General features: G+C 39.8%; 1 protein-coding gene and 1 long non-coding RNA gene across 5 annotated transcripts in view; both read left to right on the top strand.

Annotated features, from left to right (window-relative positions):
* The first annotated feature begins 299 nt into the window (after positions 1-299).
* On the top strand, positions 300-7,281 carry LOC311632559. Its single transcript, XR_014796804.1, has 3 exons — positions 300-690; positions 1,191-1,326; positions 6,948-7,281. It is a non-coding gene; the product is annotated as an uncharacterized lncRNA (long non-coding RNA).
* A 6,023-nt stretch (positions 7,282-13,304) lies between these two features.
* SLF2 (SMC5-SMC6 complex localization factor 2) overlaps positions 13,305-22,514 on the top strand; it is a 40,932-nt gene continuing 31,722 nt past the window's right edge. Inside the window, exons 1-4 of one of the 4 annotated variants that reach the window (XM_084903767.1) lie at positions 13,305-13,620; positions 16,469-16,512; positions 16,982-17,721; positions 19,995-20,052. In XM_084903767.1, coding sequence (XP_084759893.1) covers positions 13,481-13,620; positions 16,469-16,512; positions 16,982-17,721; positions 19,995-20,052 — 982 coding nt within the window. In that variant the 5' untranslated portion in view covers positions 13,305-13,480. The remainder of the gene's footprint in view (positions 13,621-16,468; positions 16,513-16,981; positions 17,722-19,994; positions 20,053-22,514) is intronic. The other 3 variants (XM_084903766.1, XM_084903769.1, XM_084903768.1) reach the window with 3 other exon arrangements.

Raw genomic sequence — 22,514 nt, forward strand, 5'->3', positions numbered from 1 at the left:
GGGGGTGTGCAAGAGGCAGCTGATTGGATGATTCTCTCTTATCGATGTTTCTGACTCTCTATCCCTCTCTCTTCCTCTCTGTAAAAAATCAATAAAATATATATTTTTTAATTATAAATGATTTTAAGACTTTCAAACAGAATAGAAATTATAAAGTTGAAAGCAATAATTCCCTGATATTTCCCCCAACTCCCTGTTATAGTTATAATTGTGTGAAGTGTGTTTAACATTTAGCATTATATAATTCAATACCTAATATATTAATCTGTTATATTTAAGAGTGAATATTATACCTAGTAACTGGGTGAACTCCCTAGCAACTGGGTGAACGCCCTAGCAACTCCCGCCTGGAACCAGAACCGTTACAAGCCTGAGACCCACTGATAAGACACACTGAAGACCCATTGGTGACACCTACAGAGAACAAAGGAACGCCCAGAAATGGCTATAAAAGAAGCAAGGTTAGAGACATCAACCAGAGACGCCCGAAGGCTCCTCCACCGATGGTCGCTCTCTGCTCCCCTTCTCCTCCTGCCCGAAGCTCTGCCCGAGCTCGATTGAGCTCTCCGTGAGCCATGAACCTCGAGGCCTCGACCGACGCCGAGCTGCAGCTGCAACCGAGCCCTGTGTGTGTCTGTCAGCGTGGATCTCCGGGTGGCTTGCCGAGTTCTGGAACCCTCCAGGCCTTAGGTAAATAAACCGTGTGTGATTCCTGCAATTAATGTTTGTCTCCTAGTGTTTGAATTTATACTGTCAAGTTTAAGTACCTTGGCAATTCCGTATAAGTCCACTAGGTGGCTGAGGAGCCCTAGGTCACCTGTGCTACGTCCCTAGTAAAATTAGTAATTGGGACACTCCCAATCCCAGATGGTGGAAGTGGGACACTGTTAAAAGTTTTATGTATTTCCTTCCAGACATTGTCTATGTATATACAAGGATATGTAAATACATATCATACGCCTAACCTTAAAAGGAAACACATGTAGAAATGGGATTTTACTATGCACATACTGTTATGTGCTTGGCTTTTTTCACTAAGCATAGCTAAGGTATCTTTTCAAATCAGCACATTAATATTCTCTCCATTCTTTTTCATGGCTATATGGTATTCCATAGCAAAGCTATTCCATAATTTACTTAGCAATTCCTAATGGATGACCACTTAGGTTGTTTCCAATTTTCTGTTACAGATATTGCTGTTATAAGCCACCTTGTTCACACAAGAGATTGCTGCTGCTTGACTCACGTCTTTCTCTGGACCTCCTGCTCCTTCCTACTGTGTATTTCAACCAAAACTCTCCTCATCCTTCTTTGCTGCAGACCCAGGTACTTAACCCTCTTCCTCTCTTTGAAGCCTCTGGCACCACTATCCACACTGGCTAGAGAGCAGGAGGAAGTATGTGGGGTGGTAAAAAAATAAATTAATTAATTAATTTTAAAAAAAAAACTTACAAGGTTTATGTGTTCATAGTTCCTGGCTTTGGTTTCTACAGAATGCCGAATTTTCAAAATTCACCAGCTCCATTTCTGATTCCCAAATTAAGGGCAGTTTTATTGATTCTTTTTTCCATAGTACTACTCCTTCCCCTGCCTGAAAATGTCTTCTTATTTCAAAGAAGGGCACTTCATGGCTCTGAGGGCCCTAGACTGGGTTCTCAATTCAACAGGTCTCTGTCCTGTCAATTGTGGCTGCCTCTGAGCATCTGCTTCAACTATAGTTTTTAATTATTATGCAACATCTGTAGGGAGGCTGCAATGTTCTATGACTAATAAACAGCCTGAAAATGTCAGAACTTGGAGTCCTAAAGCCAGCTAATCTTGGATGAGTCACACATAACCCTCTGGTGCCTATAACATAAGGCCAGCAAAAATACATAATTTCCCAAGCCTTGGAGAGAGTGGGTGACATGGCCGCACATGGGAGGGGCAGATTTCGTGAGAGAATTCAATGCCAAAGTGAGCTTTGGGTATGAGAGCCTCATGGGTCGGTACATCTGTGGCCACCTGTTGTTTTGCCATTTGTTCTGCTGAATTGGAGACACCGAGGCTCCCCCAGGCTGATCCCTTGACTTTCACACCTGTCCACATCTGAATTTTTCATTTGTGATCTAAGCCAGCAGCACTCCAAGGGCCTCTGGAAAAATCAGGCATGGCATTTCTAGGCTCTGCTCTGCAGAACAAAAACAAAGCATATTTTCTTGCTGCCAACTACCCCAAAAAGGTTTGTTTCTTCTCTGGTCCTAAGAACATAAAATGAGAACTTGGTGCTTGGGGGAGTTTCAGAAAGAAGATTATGGTAAAGATCGTCTGAGGTGCCCACAGGGGAAATGGTGGTTTCTGGGGGAGGCCTAGGACAGATGGTTTGGGTTTATCACATGTGGAGACCTGAGGCTGAAGGCTACTTCAAGGGTGAAGAGAAGAGGGAAAAGGCTGATTTGGTGAGTGGCTTGAGAGGACTGAGGTAGCACGGAGGGGCTAGCTGAGTTTTTTTCAATGCAAAGAATGTTCTCAGATTCATTTAATGCAATGCATTTTTCTAAGGCCTCTAGCTATTTTTGGCATGGTAGCTAAGTGCATGGCACAACTGACCAAGACCCAAGCCAGGACTAAGTGAACAGTGGGGATTACCCCCAAAATTTTTAGTTGGGAATGTTCAAGTGTCACATAGGCTAGCACTGCTCCACGTACATACTCTTGCCCTAAAATCTCTTCATGAAGAATGTGCCTTAGGTCTGGAAATCAGAGGAAGTCAGGACTAGGCAAGGGATAAACTGGGGGAACTGACTGGGATGTAGAGGCTAGCCCCCGTGGAGGATGTAGCACCCTAAGGACAATGGGCAGTTGTTTCAACATTCTCAGTACAAATTCTTTTTTTCTTTTTACTTTACATGTTAATATAACAGAATTTTGCTTTATTGAAAATGAAAACATAGCCGGGACCGGTTTGGCTCAATGGATAGAGTGTCGGCTTGGGGACTGAAGGGTCCCGGGTTCGGGATTCCGGTCAAGGGCATGTACCTTGGTTGTGGGCATATCCCCAGTAGGGGGTGTGCAAGAGGCAGCTGATCGATGACTCTCTCATCGATGTTTCTAACTCTCTATCTCTCTCCCTTTCTCTCTGTATAAAAATCAATAAAATACTTTAAAAAAAAAATAGCCTTTAAAAAAAAAAAGAAAGAAAAAGAAAAGAAAATGAAAACATAAAACAAACCCTGCAAACTTTAACTGACCTATCTATATTTACAAATTAAAAAGGAATATGCTAACCACAATAAGCATTAGTTGAATAATTATTCTTTTTTTGAAATATATTTTATTGATTCTTTTACAGAGAGGGAGAGAGATAGAGAGCTAGAAACGTCGATGAATAATTATTCTTTTATTCTCATTCCTAATTCTTTTTGTTTTTTTGTTCTCAGTAGACACAGTACTGTCCCCTAGGGGGCGCACTGACATTTTGAGGGAACAGTTTTAGTCCCGTAGTTCTCACAAACATTGTAAGAAACCTACTATTATTTCATTATTTTTATTGATATTAATATAGTACTTCAGAGTAACCTACTTTTGCATCTTTACATTATTATTGTAATTTTCTTGAAATTATTTGTGTAGTTTACATTACCTATGAATTTAATTCCAGGAGAATTAAAGTGGTGGTAATTTTTGTTGTAAGCACATATGTTGAGTATGGCAGGATTGAGTATCCCTGTTTATAAGATCATTAAGCTTTGCTTGCTTCTGCTTCCACAGTTCTAGGATTCTAAGATGAAATGTACAAATAAAAAGAAGCTGGTGTACATTGATTTTAATAATCATGCTTTCCCTTATTTTTCTTTTACAGTATCTTCTGATATATATTTTTTCAACTTCTTGCCACCAAAACCTACAATCTTACCCACATCTATCTTCTCTTAACTCACTCCTGTGTGTTTTTTTAAGGAGTCTGACTTTATGTATCTATTTATTTTTAGTGTTTGTTATTTATTTCCTCTCTCCTTTGGCAACCATCAGTTTGTTCTCTATATCTGTGAATCTATTTCTGGTTTGTTTCTTCATTTGTTTTGTTTTTTATAGATTCCACATATAAGTGAAATCACATGTTATTTCTTTCTCTGACTTTTCCATTTAGCATAATACCCTCTAGGTTCATCCATGTTGTCAAAAATGACAAGGTTTCATTCTATTTTATTTATTTTTTTTGCTGAGTAATATTCCATTTTATATATTTATATATATATGGATAAGAATTGATTTATGCATATATAAGAATTGCCTTCCAGGAATAAATAGTTATGAATAATGATTAATAAACAGGAGTAATCTAAATGAATCTTTATTGAGCACCTATTTTATGATATGTGCATTTTACTATCTATGTTAACTGATTTAATACAAGCCAGTGAGGTAGGTACTATTTTTATCTCCTATTTTTTAAATGAGGAATCTGAGGCTTCGAGAAGCTAAGCAATTTCTTAAACAGTAAAGAGCTCATTTAAACCAGACAGTCTGGCTTCAGAGCCTACACTCCTAACCACTCACTATACTGCCTCTTGAGACAAACAGACAGAGCCCTTGCCAATGGAAGCTTTCAATCCACAGAGAAGACATATATACAAGAAATCATTTCAGTTCAAGGCCATCAATAGTATAGTGGCATCATAGTATACACATGGTTGAGCAAGGAGCAACCAGATATCTCCCGGGATGTTAGGGAAATTTTTAGTAGGAGGACAAGATAGCAGTACACATGGGTGCACAAAAACCCTGAAGCATGAGTGAGGCTTCTGTGTTCAAAGAGTGGCCAGGCCATTCTTTGTTCTGAATGACTGGACGTAAGATGCACAGAAGGAACACAGTGCGATAGCCTCACTCAGGTAAAGAGGGATCAGATCATGGAGTGCCTGATACAGTACACCAAAGATTTAGTTATAGATTTAGGACTTTAAAATTTGTTTAGGGATTCTGTTATTGTTGATTTTGATGTTTTTGTCATTTTGCTTCACTGGTAGTAATGAATTTGGGAATAGCATGTTCAGATTTGCTTAGTAGGTAGACAGCTCATGCTGCAGAGAGAAAGATGAATTGGAGAAGGGCAAAGTGAAGAGAGACTAGTTTGGAATCTGTTGCAAAAGACTTTACAATGGATGATTAGGGCCTGGATTGGGGTGCAGTAGGAGGGATGGAAAGGAAATTTGAGTGCACAAAATATGTATTTTTTTAAATTCTACAAATCTTATAAGAAAATTACAAACAGCTTAGAAATTGGGTGAAATATACAAATAGGCAATTAACAAAATAAAAAAATGCCCTTCCAAAAAATGTATGAAGACATTCAACCTAATAATGAAGGAAATACAAAATAAAAATAAATGAGAGACCATTTTCACACTTCAGATTAGCAAAAATAAAAAAAGATGACAATATCAAATAATGGAGTGAACACGAGAAAAACAGTGCTCTCATATATTGCTAGTGGGACTGTAAATTAATTCAGCCATTTATGGAAAACAATTTGGCAGTAAACAATAAACTTGATAATGCAAATACCCTATGACCCAGCAATTTCCCTTCTGATTATATAACCCATAGAATTTCTTGCACATGGGCACAAATAAACATGCACAGAGATGTTTATAACAGCATTGTTTGTAATGGACAGATAAAATGTGGCATATGAACTGCATACATAAGTAAAATGTATATGTGCATATATCTTTAAAAACATATACAAAATAATGCTATACATTCTTTATAATTAAATATATATGTGTGTTAAAAATAAATCTGAGACATGGAGAACTTATGAACTTGAAAACCATAGTAGTAAGGGGAGGGAAATTAAACTAGGGGTGCCAATTAAAAAGGATTCAGCTATTTCTGTAATGCTTTATTATAAAAACAAAAAGACCAAGAAAGAGGAGAAGTAACTGGTCAAAATGTTAACACTTGTAAGTTCAGAGTGGTGAATATATGTTTATAATTGTATTCTTTGTATTTGTCTATATCTTCTGCATTTTTTAGAGAGAAGAAAGGATATAAATGATATTTAAGGTGCAAAAATCACGATGACTTAGTGCCTGATAGCAGGTGGAGGCTAAGGGTAACAGGGGGGAGGGGTTAGTAGGACTCCAGGTTTCTGGCTTGAGTTACAGGTGAGGAGAGATTCACTGAGATAAGAAATACAGCAGAGCCGAAACCGGTTTGGCTCAGTGGATAGAGCGTCGGTCTGCGGACTGAAAGGTCCCAGGTTCGATTCTGGTTAAGGGCATGTACATTGGTTGTGGGCACATCCCCAATGGGGGGTGTGTAGGAGGCAGCTGGTCGATGTGTCTCTCTCATCAATGTTTCTAACTCTCTACCCTTCTCCCTTCCTCTCTGTGAAAAATCAATAAAATATATTTTTTTTAAAAAAAGAAAAGAAAGAAATACAGGAGAAGCCCAGCCAGCATGGCTCTTGAGTGTTGACCTATCAACCAGAATGTCACGGTTCGATTCCCTATCAGGGCATATCAGGCTCAACCTCCAGTGTGGGGCATGCAGGAGACACCTGATCAATGATTCTCTCATATCATTGATGTCTCTTCTCTCTCTCACCCTCTTCCTTTCTCTCTGGGATCTATTTAAAAGAAATACAGGAGAAGAGAGCATCAAATTTGGAGGTTAGGGGGGGAAAGATAAGTTCTTTTTAAAACATGTAGAGTTTGAGAATTCAGCAACAAATGTGCTACCAAATCTCTGTCTCTGTCGGGTAATATAATTTAGTGGCATCCACCCTGCTGTTATAGTAATAGTAATAAGGATAAATAGAATATTGAATAAGTATTAAAGTGTGGAGTTGAAATGTGATATGTGAAAGTGTGGAATGTAATGTAAACAAACTGATAAGCACCCTTGAGTGGCCTGTGTGTAGAAAATAGATAAAGTTTGATCTGTACCCCATATGTAAGACCGGATAGCAGGACTCCTGGGACCCGCTGATAAGACACACTGAAGACACCTCTGAGCATTGAAGACACATAAAAGGAGGGGACTCCACAGAAGATCAGAGACGTCCTTCTGCTCCTCCATAGAAGGTCTCTCTCCACTCCTCCTGCCTGCACCAGCCAAAAGCTCTGCCTGAAGCCACGAACCCTGAACCCTGAGCCACGGACCATGAGCCATCGAGAGAGGCCTCACCTGAACTGTGTGTGTCTGTAAGTGCAGATTCCTGGGTGGCCTGCCTAGGATTCTGGAACCCACCAGGACTCTGGCAAATAGACCGTGAGTGATTCGTGCATTGCGTGTTTGTCTCCTGGGTCATTTATGCTCGGTGGAATTATTCATTGAGTACCTAGGGTCGTACATGTCAGATTTCTGGCTGAGGCACCACCTAGGTCACCTGTGCATTCGTCCCATATGGAATTATTGGGACATCCATTAAGTGTTTGCCATCATTGTCTTCACTGTTGTCAAAAATTATTTTTCTGATCCCAACTCTATAAAAGTTGGGGAAATGGCCTGGTTCATATACTTATATTACCTAGCTAGCCCCTGTAGCTGTAAGTGTGAGGAACCCGTCTCCCATTCCCCCGCACCCCCCCCCCCCAATTTGTACTTCTTGAAGCCAGAAATTTAGAATTTCCTGGGAAATCTCTTGGTTTTCAAATGTTGAACATCACTTTAAAAAACTCTTTGGGAACTAAAAGAACATCTTCAGGAGGCCATGTTATCATGCATGACATAAAGAGTTGACTATTTTGGTGTTGTGGAGATTACAGTTTAAGGATGGTGCTGATAGGAATGACTCTGAAGAGGCAGGTCAGGGCCTGATAAAGAAAGGCCCTACGGGTCAGGACTGGTGTGTTGAAATCTGAGAAGAGCATTGTGAAGGTATGAGATCAAATTTATTATCCTCTGTAGACTGTCTTCAATTCCGGGATGGTGGGTTTTCAAGTGAGGGGCAGGTTGAACAAGAGATAGAGATCTTTCTGCATCTCTTGCACTATCCCCCCTTCTCTCCCGTTTCTCATCTGAAGTCCCTAAATTACCGAGAACAAGGCAGGACCTGATAGGGCCACCTTAGCCACTTCTCCCCATTTTTTTAAAAATATATTTTATTGATTTTGTACAGAGAGGAAGAGAGAGAGATAGAGAGTTAGAAACATCGATGATAGAGAGTCATCGATCAGCTGCCTCTTGCACACCCCCTACTGGGGATATGCCCGAAACCAAGGTACATGCCCTTGACCGGAATCGAACCCGGGATCTTTCAATCCCCAAGCCAACGCTCTATCCATTGAACCAATCTGGTTTTGGCTTCTCCCCATTTTGAAGCTATTTACAGCACAGGAAAGGTAAAGGCAAGCTTCTTGGAGAAACATCTGCCTCCTTCTACAAGACCCCTCCCACTCCTGGAGGGTATGGCCTTAAAAGGGCACAAGGAGAGCCCTGGTTATGTTTCCTGCCACCACCACCCCAGTCCCTCCCTTCAGCAGTCACCAAAGGAAGCCCATCTTGTTTCCTCCAAGTAGCTTCTGCTGTTCAGTGCCACAGAAGCATGAAATATGAATACAGACTATAGCAACAACTTTCAAACATTTCCACCGCTGCCCACAGTTGGAACCACAGAAATACCTTTTTATTTCACTGCCATATACACTATATATACAACAGAAGTAAACGTTTTGCAAAACAACACATCCCCAAATATGATGTGCAGTGCACCGATATTTTCTACTCAATTCTGATTGTTTGTTTGCTCAGTGTGATCTGTGACCCATTATATCAATTTCAAAACCCTCTAATGGGTTGCTAACCAAGTCTGAAAACCCCCTGGTTACAGGTTGCAGTACCTACAACTAATATTTCCCAAGGAGTTTCTTATTTCAGATGTATGAGTAATACACATGCCTACCACCATTAGTAAGCAAGATAACTCTAGAAAAAACACGGGGATATTTATATTTATATTTGTTATTTCAAATTAGCTTTTACAGGTGGCTTCCATTTGGAAATTTATCACTTTCCAAGTGATACTGATTTTCCACTTATGTAAGTGATTTTAAGTTTTCTTTTTAAATAAATGCATTTAAGTTTAAAAAGTGATTTAAAGAAAAAATGTTACATAAATTATAGTATAGGAAAAGGCATGTCAAAATCTCAAACATATTGCTCATGTTCTTAAGTGTGGGAAGCACTATCTTGCACCTTCCTATCTAATAAGAATAATATGCAAATTGACCATCACTCCAACACACAAGATGGCTGCCCCCATGTGGACACAAGATGGCCAGCAGGGGAATGCAGTTGGGAGGGACCAGGCCTGCAAGGGAGGACAGTTGGGGGCGATCAAGCCTGCAGGGAAGGACAGATAGAGGTGACCAGGCTGGCAGAGGAGGGAAGTTGGGGGCGACTAGGCCTGCAGGGAAGGGCAGTTGGGGGGGACCAGCCCTGCAGGGGAGGGCAGTTGGGGGGGACCAGGCCTTCAGGGGAGGGCAGTTACGGATGACCAGGCCTGCAGGAAAGGGCAGTTAGTGGTGACCAGGCCAGCAGGGGAAGCCATTAAGGGGCAATCAGGCTGGCAGGGGAACAGTTAGGCATCAATCAGGCTGGCAGGAGAGTGGTTAGGGGGTGATCAGGCTGGCAAACAGAAGAAGTTAGGGCCAATCAGGAAGGCAGGCAGGCTACCAGTTGGGAGCCAGCAGTCCTGGATTGTGAGAGGGATGTCCAACTGCCCATTTAAGCCCGATCCTACTGGGACATCCCTCGAGGGGTCCCAGATTGGAGAGGTTGCAGGCTACGCTGAGGGACACATACCCCCATGCACCAATTTCATGCACTGGGCCTCTAGTTTCATTATAAAATAACAAGAAGCCTACTTTCCTAAACATTAGATCTGGTTTTTCAGTTTTACTCATTACTCCCAGGAAGTTAAGTTACATGACATGACATTATATTACATTTCACTTTTCCCCAGCAGCATCTTAAAACCAAGCCAAGGCTTTTTCTTGTTGGGCAGTTTGGAGTCCAACATCTATTAGAAAAAAATGATTTGCATAGATCTTGAGATACTGGAACTGCCTGCCCTTCTTCGGATCACCATGTGGTCTTCCTTTCTCTGTCAGGCTCTCGAGTTAAATATTTCCTGTTTCTCTGAGTCTCTTCCCTGTCCCCCTTCCCAGGTAACCTCCACCCTCTCCTCCGCACTCTCTCTTGACCACCCGCAGGCAGCTCTGCAGCAAACCCACCTTTGTGTCTCAGCTGCCCTTGCCCATCCTCCAAGAGCCTCAGAGCTTATTCCAGAGTACAGCTATCTCAGAGCAAAACTATGTCATTAAAAGTTACTTTTAGAGTTCCCTGCTTTTTAGTGGCATTCTTTGTATCTTATCTAACCTCTAGTTCTCTTACTCCCTGCTGAATAAGGCTCTGTGTGAGACAGGCTGCCGTGTTTTCTTTCTTTGTGACCGCTTGTGACCTCTGGCATCAGCTGTGCGGCTGCTCCTCAGGACTCCCACGTCGGGCTTGCCGCTCCCGGCAAACTTGATCTGTTGTTCATGAAACATTGTTCCTGCTGCGGCCCCCTTCCCCCCATCAAGGCCAAAGTCAGAGCTCCTTCTATTGTCTTTAATAACTCGGGTGCTAAACTGAGCTAAACAGTACCCCAGAGAAGCTTCAGGCATAGAAACCACTCCATTCCTGTGGTCTTTGCGTCCTTATCCCCATGCCCCCAAATCTCAAGTCATCTGGCTTCGTATCTTCAAATTATTTTTCCAACCCTGCCTGAAGTTGGGTCTGAAGTCTCTAATTCAGTTTTATCTATACTCTCCGCCTAGCTCCACATGAAGTTTTCTCTCCCCTTGTCTCCTCAAGTGCCAATACCTGAGCTCTTGAAGTTCTTCCCCCTACTGTACAGCTTCCTAGCCATCTATTTCTGGCCTTCTACAAATGGATGTGTGAAAAGCCCTTGTATCAACACACACACACACACACACACACACACACACACACACACTAAACACATTCAAAATGGGAAAAGATGTATAAGCACAAAATAGATTGTCCAACACTGTTTGGGGGGAAATACGAGCCTTAGAGATTCCCAGCAGTTCTGGTTAGTATGTTGAGCATATTTCACTCTGCAACCAAATTTGTATCATTTTCAAACACAGTTTAAACAAAGAAGAACCTTAATGCTTATTGCAGATTTAGATAACTGCTTCCCTGTTAAGAAGAGATTTTTTAAATTGTGTTTTCATTATGATTCCATTCCATTTATTGATCAAGGGATTTCTTGCCTCACTTAACTCCATAATCTGTTGCTCAGATTAAGAAAATGTGAAAACTATTGTTTGAGTATAGACTTTAAAGTGATACCTTGGAAGCTGGATGATTCAAATACTATAATCCAAGAAAAGCAACTAATTAATCATGCAGAACGTGTTTTTATGCATTACTCTATATGGACTGACCATGCAATGAAATGAATCAAATGTTTTGCAGATGTGCTGCTATAGAAGCAGGGATTTACTAATGTAGAAACATCCAACAGAAAGCACTAACACAAGAGGTGGGAAATAATACATGTAAAAACCCTTAATAAACAATGTATGCCATTATTCATTCAACATATTTTGAGCATCTATTATGTTGTTTTTTTATATAAGAAACAACGCAAGGTATAGTAGCTTCTCGGTTATTAGAAATAACCCTCATTTTAGTCTTTTCTTTCTTTCTTAAAAAAATATTTTTATTGATTTCAGAGAGGAAGGCAGAGGGAGAGATTGATAGAAACATCAATGATGAGAGAGAATCATCAGTCAGCTGCCTCCTCCACACCCCAACTGGAGATTGAGCCCGCAACTGGAGCATATGCCCTCACTGGGAATAGAACCGGTGACCTCTTGGTTCATGCAACAACCCTCAACCACTGAGCCACACCTGGCTGGGCAGTATTTTCTTTCTTGCATCACTACTACCTAGTATGTAGACAGCTGTGTACATGTGCTTTTTGGATGAATGCGAGACCTGTACACTCACTGCTGGTCTTCTACCCTCCACTTTGTCACCTGGTTTGCCACTTTATTCCTCATTAATTCTTCCTCTTGAGGGCTAATTGGGAAAGAAAGGAGGTGAATTTCAGGTCAGTCAGGCATCCTTAGCTACTGAAGCAGTTAAATCTCAGTGCAATAAACTTTAAAGACCTGTCTAAATCCTTTTGTGTCGTTTAAGATTTTATTTCATCCAACTGATTGAACAGTCCTGCCAATTCAAGCTTAGACAACCTTGAGATTGCTATTTTGGTTAATAGTTATAACAGTATGTGACCTGTCTCTGGAAGATTTTGTAAATTAAAGTCTAAGAGTCTGTCTAAAGAATGAACTCTAATTTACTCAGTGCTTATTACATGAGAGACTCTCAACTGTACAGTTTGCATTGCTTATCTATTTTATAACGCAAGCAGGACTGGGCAGTTTACAATTACCAAGAGACGTAGAATACCCACTCTATAGTTGTGGAAACTGAGGCTCAGTTACTCTGACCAAAAACCCTGGCGCACAGAGCCCAGAGCACAGGCCATTTATTACAAAGGAATGGAGATTGCTGGGCCTTTCACTAATCTATGCTGTCCACACTTAACATGGGTAATTGAAACCTGACCTTATGTTCCTTTCAAAATCTCCAAGGAGTCTGGCTGCGGAGCCTTCATGGACAACTTCTTTCAGCAGCTGAAAAGCAAAATGCTTTTGTGGAATAAAATCAGTCTTTATTTCAATGGGGTTTTTTCCTTCTTAAAGAAAAAAAAAAATTATCCACCAGAGCACTTAACAAGAACGCTCACAGAATGGGCAAGTTTTCAGATCTGGCTGTGCAGAATGCCGAGGAAGTGATGACAGCTTTAGGGCACTTGGGCCTTAGATGTTACAGACGATGTAATGAACAGCTGGGGATTTCTTAGACGCGATTGTGTGACATAGGAGGGCAGCTGCTGCTCGGGTTTGCTTTTGCAAACCTCGCCCCTCTCGCTCTCCACCAGCCTGGTGCCGCCTGCTGCTGCTGCAGCAGCAGCGCCTGCGGCAGCCCGCGTCTTCCCGCCCCCGCGCGCCCGCCCAGTCTGACGCCAGCAGGACTGGGCAGCACGCCCCGCCCCCGCCCGCCCCCGTCCCGCGCACGTGACCGCGGGGCAGTTTCCCTTCTCCCCTCCCCTCCCAGAAACCCCTCCTGCTCCTGAGAGGCTGCGGCTCTCTATTGCGCCACTACGGGAACGACTGCCGCATCAGCCAATCAGAGCCCGGCTCTTCAAGTAAGACCCGCCCCCCGATAGTCCCCTGGTTCCTTCCCGCTCACACAAGAGTCACTTCCGAAGAGAGAACCGCCATGAAGAGAGAAGGGGGTGCCGCCCACCTCTGTTCCGACAGCCTCCCCGAGTCCCAGCGACAAGACGGCAACCACGCACCCAACTTCTCCAGCTACAGCTCATGCCGCCGTCGCCAGCGGCGCCGACATGACAAGGCGCTGCATGCTCGCTAGGCCAGGTTTCCCCTCATCCCCAGCCCCGGGGTCGTCGCCCCCGCGCTGCCATCAGAGACCCGGTAGTACCGCTCCTGCTGCAGCGGGAAAGAGGACAGAGAGTCCTGGGGACAGGTACCGTGCAGAGGGCTTGAGAAGGGGCCGGGTCGCGGGGGCAAGGGTATGAGGGAGGACTGCGGACGGCCGCTCTTCCAGTTCCCGCCATCCTCCGCGAGCCCAGGCCTCAGCGTTTTGGGGCCTGGCGAGCCTCCGCCCCGCCTCCGCGCGGCGGCTTCTGGGAGTTCGAGTTTCCTTGCCTGTAGTCGGGACGCTGTCCTCGGTCTAGGGACCGCCGCCGCCGGGATGGCTACGGAGATATCCCGCCTTAGTATGTGATTATTGTCCTTGACGGTAGCTGGACCCCCGGGGCCCTAACCGGTTAATGCACGTCTAGGTGGTTTTCTGTACTTTGCCAGTGCTACTGATCCTAGTGGTTTAATAGTATAAACCGTTTTGGGGGTTTTTTCCTATATTGTAGGTGAGAAATTATGTAAGGTGGGATAAGGGAAACCCACAAATTACTTTTTAGTTCAGCATAAACGATCATTCATACTTTTAAAAGAACATGCACATTTGGAATGTGATGTTTTCTCCAATCCAAGAGGCCAGTGTTTATGTAAAGATTTTGTGGGAGCTATGTAAAGAGATGGGGAATTTCTTCAAATGACTTCCTCTGACAATAAAACATGTTTAAATTCTCTACACACTTGGTACTGTCTTTTTTATTTTAAGTTTAAAAGCTTGTAACTTAAGTTTAACAGTAAATGTATCTTCTGCTATTGGTAGAACAGGTCCACAATCCCTTATCTTCATTTTGAAAGTCAGGAAGCTATGAAAACCAAAAGTATTCAGTAAGTTTGGCACCACATCTTACTTGGAAGCCAAACCTAACTAGAACTAATGGAAGGCTGTATATGGTCTATATCCCATTAAGTGTAAGTGTTCATGAGTTTTGCTGGAAAAATATTAATGTGTTTACTGCTACAGGGTGCAGTATCAAACCCCACTAAGGGCTTTACATACTGCATCCAAGTTACCTGCCTTTCTAAAACCCAGAATTCTAAAATACATTTGGCCCCAAAAGTTTCAGGTAAGGGTTTGTGAGCTGTTATAAATTTTTTAACTAGTTATGAATAAGTAATATATTTCTGTGCATGTGAACTTAAGGAAACATTCCTTGAACGTTCATAGTTGTTCTGCACATATCCTGCGTGTTTTACAAAACCATTTTTCTCTAGTATGAGAATGGGGGGTGGGGGGAAAGCCAGGGATCTAATATTTTAGGAAAGAGATATAGTGTTACTTTTAGTAATTAATGTAAAAACATTTAGTACTATCTTGTTTTGAATTAACTGCTTTTTAATCCTGTCCTATCTCTTTTTCCTCAATAACTGAAGGTATCATCCTTCCTCTCTTTACAGAACCTCTAGCATTTGTTTCTTGACTCTCATGTAGTGATGTGTCCAATTTATTTTATGAAAACAAATGCATAGATTCTTTCTTCCATTACTCATTCATTTTATAACCTCTTTAATTTTTCTACCAGCATCTAAAACAAACATTGTAGGCTCTCAATAAACCATTAAAGATGGACATTGCTTTTGTAATGTGATCAGTAAAGTATATAAGATAAAGCTTAACCTTCAAGGGACTTGGGTTGTTTGTTTTCTCTGAGCATTCCAACCTCCTACTGGATAAATGTTTAAGGAAATTCATAGATTATTGGTTATTTTCTTTCAAGAAAATAATTAAATTTTATCCATATTTGCCAGAAGGTTGATTTTTTTTTGTTCTAGATATAATTCCCCTCTTTATGCAGCTGACAAATAATTCTAAAGACATGAACAAATCAGAATATGAATTCTGATAATATGGTCCTATTTCACTTTGTGTCCACTCCACTGTAGGGTGCAGAAATTCTTTTTAAAAATGAAAACAATTTGGGTTTTGTTATTCTTGTTAACTTTTCTCTTTGTTTTATTCCCCCCCCTCCCCCCAGGTAATGTGTAATTCTTGTAAATAACTTAAGAACTCTAAGATAGCCCTGGCTGGTTTGGCTCAGTGGATGGAGTATCAGCCTGCGGACTGAAGGGTCCCAGGTTCAATTCCAGTCAAAGGCACATGCCAGGGTTGCAGACTCAATTCCCAGTAGAAGCCATGCAGGAGGCAGCCAGTCAGTGATTCTCATCATTGATGTTTCTCTCTTCCTCTCTCCCTCTCCCTCCCTTCCTCTGAAATCAATAAAAACATATTTTTAAAAAACTTTTAGATAAATTAAGGTTTTTGAAATGCTATGTAGTTGTGAACTCATTCCAATTTCTGCTGCTACTTAGATTAGCATCTTAGTGTAGTGTACAAGAAAGTAATATAAGATTAATACTTGATCCTTAGTCTTTTGCCCAGCATACTCTTCAGCTGTATCCTCGGACCAGCCTAATCGACCCATTCTACCATCTCTACTCTTGTGATGAGTCTCTTCAGGTTTTACTCAGTTTTTACAATATCCATTATTCATTTATCGAACATTGATTAAACATTATTTTGAATCAAATTACTGAAGTTAAAGAATAGGATCAGATTCCCTCAAGATCTTTCACTCTATGTAGTAGTGAGCTTTTGAGCCCTAGGAAGCACTCTACCAATTCTCTGGTCTATACTTCTGTCTTCTCATTTTAGTACTATAGATTATATAAACTTCAGTTGTACTTATAAATTTATTCCTACAGGAAGTGGTGAATTATATTTTCAGTTGTTTAAAATCAGCTTAACAAAGCATTATTGCTCCTGTCAGATTTTGATTAAACTAGATAGTGAAATTCAGCCTATATTTTATAAATCTGCTAGAATAATTTATATTCTATAAATTATTGAGGTTTGAATATTTGCTTATGTGATTCCATATTAGTTATGCTTTTATTTTCAGGAAGCAGTCAATTATAGATTTCTTCAAACCAACTTCAAAACCAGGTATGTATACTACTGATGCATTTTTTTTGTGGGATTTTTTTGGAGAGGGAAATGGATTCAGTTCTTAAATCTGCTCTAAACTCATTAATTTGATTAAATAGTATTAAAAATTGAAAATTAAAATGCAGTTTTTTACAAAGATAAACAATTATAAGCATCATGAAACTTTTTGCTTCTATATTTTAAAACTATTCTAGCCAATTTTCATAATGCATACCGGTTTGATTTTCTAATACAGTAACTTATTTCATAGAGCCATAAAGAGCTTACGTGATATAGCAAAAGGAAGGCTTATGAAAGTAAGGCTGTTAACAATTAAATTGTGTCTTAATCCCACCCCCCATAAAATGTGTATCATCATCTAAATAAGCAATTTGAATTTTTTTGTGATAGATTAGTATTATTTTTATACAAATAGTTTGTATATTTTTAATAACATGCAATTTGTGTGTTTTAATTGGCTATTTAGACAGACATATGTTGGATTCTCCACAAAAGTCAAACATCAAGTATGGAGAAAGTGGTTTATCCCTCACTGGGACAGAGCAGTTTGAAAGGAAGCTCTCCTCGCCAAAAATATCTAAACCCAAAAAGCTGTCATCAGAAAAGAGCTCTATTCTAGAGGCTTTCATGAAAGGTGTTAAAGAGCACCATAAAGATCATGGTGTACATGAGTCATATCGGCCTTGTGTGTCACTAACCACCAAATGTCCAAAGACACTTACAAAGACTGTCTATGTTCCTCCTTCATGTCACCTGTCTAAAGAGATGAAGACACTAAAGAAAAAACATCGGTCTCCAGAGAGAAGAAAGTCACTGTACACTCATGAAAATAGCAGGGAGAAGAATGATAGAGATCGAGGCAAGACCAATGCAGATTCCAAAAAGCAGACCACAGTGACAGAAACTGACATCTTCAGGAACACCACCAGAAGTCTTAGCAGCAGAAGCAGCCTATCCAGGCATCACTCAGGAGAAAGCCCACTTGGAGCTAAGTTCCAGTTGTCCCTAGCTTCTTACTGCAAAGAAAGAGAACTAAAGAAGTTAAGAAGGGAGCAAATGGAACAGAGAATCAACTCAGAAAATTCTTTCTCAGAAGCAAACAGTCTTTCCTTAAAATCCTCTAGTATAGAAAGAAATTACCAACCAAGGCAGGAACAAAGTAAACAGAATGATGTCAGACCTGGGAAGAGTAATCTTTCAAACCTGGTATGTGAAATAATTACTGAATTAGCTTGGCTACTGCTTTGTCATGTTTATTTTTTATTATTATTTTTAAAATATATATTTTATTGATTTTTTACAGAGGAATGGAGGAGAGGAATAGAGAGTTAGAAACATCAATGAGAGAGAAACATCAATTCACCTGCCTCCTACACATTCCCCACTGGGGATGTGCCCACAACCAAGGTACATGCCCTTGATTGGAATCGAACCCAGGGCCCTTTAGTCCACAGGATGCTCTTTCCACTGAGCCAAATCGGTTAGGGTTGCTTTGTCATATTTAGATATTAAATCTAAAAATATTTAAATTGTTAGAATATATTATCTCTTATTAAAGAAATAATAACAGATTATGTAATAGAAGCTGATTTCATTAGGTTTTCTCCAACTGTTGATCAAACTCAGTAAAATAATGTTTCCTGGCCTTAATTTTTTAAGTTGTTAGAAATACAAATCTCAGCTCCCACTCCAGAACCACTGAACCAGAAACCGTGGAGGTAGAATTCAGCAGTCTGCCATTAACAAGCCTTCTAAATGATTTTGATGAACATTAAAGTTTGAGAATCACTGGTTTAGATTATATATAAACTAGAAGCCTGATGCACGAAGATTCATGTAAGAATGGACCTTCTTTTCCCTGGTTGCTGGCACTGCCTTTACTCCAGACGGAGCTGCCTTCCCACCTTTGCTCCGGTCCAGAGCTGCATTTCTGCCTCCCCACGCTGGTGCATTATGAAATGACATATAGTGGCTGGTGCCTTATGGAATGACATGGCCGATTAGTGCCTGTTTATGCAAATTAACCCACTGTCTTGTTGGGTTAATTTGCATACTCCTGATTGGCTGATGGGTGCCATGGAGGTAGGGTCAATTTGCATCTTTTTTATTAGTGTAGATCTTAAGTAATTGAGTATGAGTCTTAGAAAGCTATCCAAATAACATTTTTAAAATTTTTTTCATTTAGTCAAGACCGGTTTGGCTCAGTGGATAGAGCATCGGCTTCGGGACTGAAGGGACCGGGGTTCGATTCCGGTCAAGGGCATGTACCTTGGTTGCAGGCACATCACCAGTGGGGGGTGTGCAGGAGGCAGCTGGTCGATGACTTTCTCTCATCGATGTTTCTAGCTTTCTGTCTCTCTCCCTTCCTCTCTGTACAAAATCAATAAAATATATTTTTTAAAAAAAATTTTTTTTCAATTAACTTAGTTTTTCGCATCACCATTTATCCCCTCTCTGCCCTCTTCCACCTCCAGACATCCCCCTTCACTTCTTAACCTCATCAGATTTATCTTTTGAGACTAGACCAAACAGATCAGCACAAAAGGTGACCCTCATCCCTGGGAGGTCAAGTTGTTAAATATATCTATTTCAGAAAGCTGCTCTCCATACAGAGCAAATATAGGAAGATTAGGTAACAGTAAGTGCTATGATGAAATGTTGCTATGAAATTTGTACACCAGATAGACCAAAAATAAACCAAACTATGAAGTTTGGGGAGTAAATGGAGATTGTTGCAAGAAAATATATTTATATAATTTTAGGGTTTACAAGGAGTTTGGTGCCTTTACCAGTGAGATTTGCTAATGATCAATAGAGATTAGTAACATTTTGTCCATTTTTATAAGATTTCAATGTTTGGTATTGCACCAGTTCTTAAAAGTATTGAAAAGTGAATTTTATCCATTTGATTGGCAAATATTAAGCCTACTATTTCTTTATCAAAATAATAGTACACTGCTGTAATAAAATCTTAATCCTGAACTATGAATGTAAATTTCTAAATTTGTGTTACAAAAACTGACTATTTTATGGCTTTTTTTATATATATATATTTTATTGATTTTTTACAGAGAGGAAGGGAAAGGGATAGAGAGCCAGAAACATCGATGAGAGAGAAACATCGACCAGCTGCCTCTTGCCACACCCCCTACCGGGGATGTGCCCGCAACCAACGTACACGTCCTTGACCGGAATCGAACCCGGGACCCTTCAGTCCGCAGACCGACGCTCTACCGCTGAGCCAAACCGGTCTTGGCTATTTTATGGCATTTTTTATATTTTTATGAAATAAATGCCCTTTATTTTTATGACATAAATGCCCTTAAGAATTTAAAATATTTTATTATAGAAGCTTAAATTTAACCTCCAAATACACATTTTTGCTTCATTCAGTTTAGAAATCTGTGTTTAAATGTTATAAAGAAAAATTCACATACTTCCCCCAACTCATAATGAATTTTATCTCATTTTGCTAATAGGAAAATGGACATCTCTCAAGAAAAAGATCATCTTCTGATTCATGGAACTCTGCTTCAGGTAGAATCAAAATTAAATTTATGAATTTTTAAAAAATTTGCATTTTAATGGCACTGTTTCTTAAAGCAAATCTTTAAGAAAAATGTTTAAGTATGCAGTTTCTTCCCAGAGGTGAATTGAGTGTCATATTAGTTTAGGGTTTAGTAATATATTCAAAAGAAATAGTCCTAGAATTTAGAATAAGTAACCAGTGATTTGTCTTGACTCTTCTCCACATTCTTGAATAGTTCCTAATAGTGTGTTTCTCATATTGGTATTCATTGTTCTTCTGAATCCTTGGATACAATTAAAAAGCATAATCTTATATTCCTGGAATTGTGCACTATCTGAAGTCTTGGTGTATTAAAGATGCTTTGTATAAGGTTGAAACTGTTACCATGATCCACAATATTGTGTCCTGTATTTCAAATACAAAGATCCCTTTTTAGTATCAAATTTCAAGGGCACTTACTAGTTTGTACTTTTAATATCTATTGGTTGACAAAATACATAACAGCAAATAGCTGCTGTTAATTCCATCATTCTTTTTTTCTTTCTTTCTTTCTTTTTTAAATTTATTTTATTGATTTTTTGCAGGGAGGAAGAGAAAGGGATAGAGAGCCAGAAACATTGATCAGCTGCCTCTTGCACACCCCCTACTGGGGATGTGCCCGCAACCAAGGTACATGCCTTTGACCGGAATCAAACCTGGGATCTTTCAGTCCACAGGCCGACGCTCTATCCACTGAGCAAAACCGGTTTCGGCAATTCAGTCATTATTAAAATATCTTTCTCTTTTTTAAAATAAAACAGTATAAAGTTTAAAGAGTGCAGAAATTTATAACAAAAAATGAAAGGCCCCAGAAATAACTTAATAATTTGATATGACTGCAAACTTTGAAAAACAAACTTGGCAAGTTCCATACTCATAATGATAATAGCAAACATTTATTGAGCACTTACTGTGTGCCATACTGTTCTATATTCTTTTAATTTGTTTTAGCCTCATATGTGTATAAGATGGTTACTTTTATTTAGAAACTTAAAAAATGAAGGTATAGAGACAGTTCTGAATTATCATTCTTCAGGTTTTGTGTAAAACTCTTTTATATATTCTAGAGGTACACTACATTTTGACCAAGTGATCTCAAGTGTTAAAATTAATCTCCAGCCAAGGCTAAAATTATACTTTACCATTATTAAAGAGCTTCTAGCATCAGGAATAAGATTGAAGTTTCATATGATTTTTAAAATTTATTTAATTTTTATAATGTTGATTTTAGTGATTTAATTTTAGTGAATTTTGACATTAATAGTACAAGAACAGTAATTTCTTAGGCATGGGATTGCTCCTGCACTCAGTGTTTATAATAATAAATAAATGATCTCTTTTGCACTGAGGTGAATGGAAGAACAAAATATTTTTAAGCTAGTTCTGCCACTATAAGAGGCTGCTAATGATGTTTATGCCACCAAATTAGCCTTTTTCTCCCTTCTGATAACGACTAAGATAAAAATTACCTTCAGTTCATGAATTTATAGATTTCCTCAGTGGTGACTGTAGTTTTATTTATATAATACCACATACTGACGTTTTTGAACACTGCCTATTTTCAGAGGCAGACTTAAGATGTTGCCTTCACTCATATTTTTATTTCTAATATGTTTGAATGTTTTTCATAATCCTCACAATTGTGGTATTGTACTCTTAATAAATATACATTTATACTTCAATTGACTGTCAACAGAATATAAAAGGTATTCAGGGATTTTTCTTTCAAATTAAATAACATGAAGAATGCTTATCTTTATCTGAGTAGAGATTAATAATCTAAATGTTATATTGTTCATATTACTACTATTACTCAGTTGTGATGGTGCTATGCATAATCACACACAAGTTCAGGATTTCAGAAATGTTGGCCGCATAGGCATTCGGCTCTTCGGTCTTCCAGAGCCCATCCTTTGGCTGCATTGTGAGGTCCTGCTTAATCCATTGGTAGTTTATTCCATAATTTCTTAATACCTAATTCCTTATTGAGCATTTCGATTTTTCCCTTTTTTCTTTACAAACTCAATCGCTGTCTTATCTGAGTATTTTATATACTTGTTAAAGGCCCGATGCACGAAATTCATGCAGGGGCTCAGCCCTTGCAGTCGCAGCGGCGTGCCTCGGCCCTTGCAGCCCTGGCTTCATCCAGAAGGATGTCCTGAAGGTTATTTGGCTGTCCAGTCTAATTAGCATATTACGCTTTTATTATTTATAGATACATATTTGAAATATTGTAAAACATTCAGTCTGAAGATTATACAAAGGTTGCATAAAAAATCATGAACTTGACTGGCTTGGCTCAGTGGTTGAGTGTCAACCTTTGAACCTGGAGGTCACAGTTTGATTCTCAGGGTATATGCCCAGATTTTGGGCTCCATCCTCAGGGTGTGTAGGAGGCAGCCAATCAGTAATTACCTCTCACCGCTGATGT

Source organism: Pipistrellus hanaki (assembly GCF_964339955.1).
Source record: "Pipistrellus hanaki genome assembly, chromosome: 14".
NCBI lineage: Eukaryota > Metazoa > Chordata > Mammalia > Chiroptera > Vespertilionidae > Pipistrellus > Pipistrellus hanaki.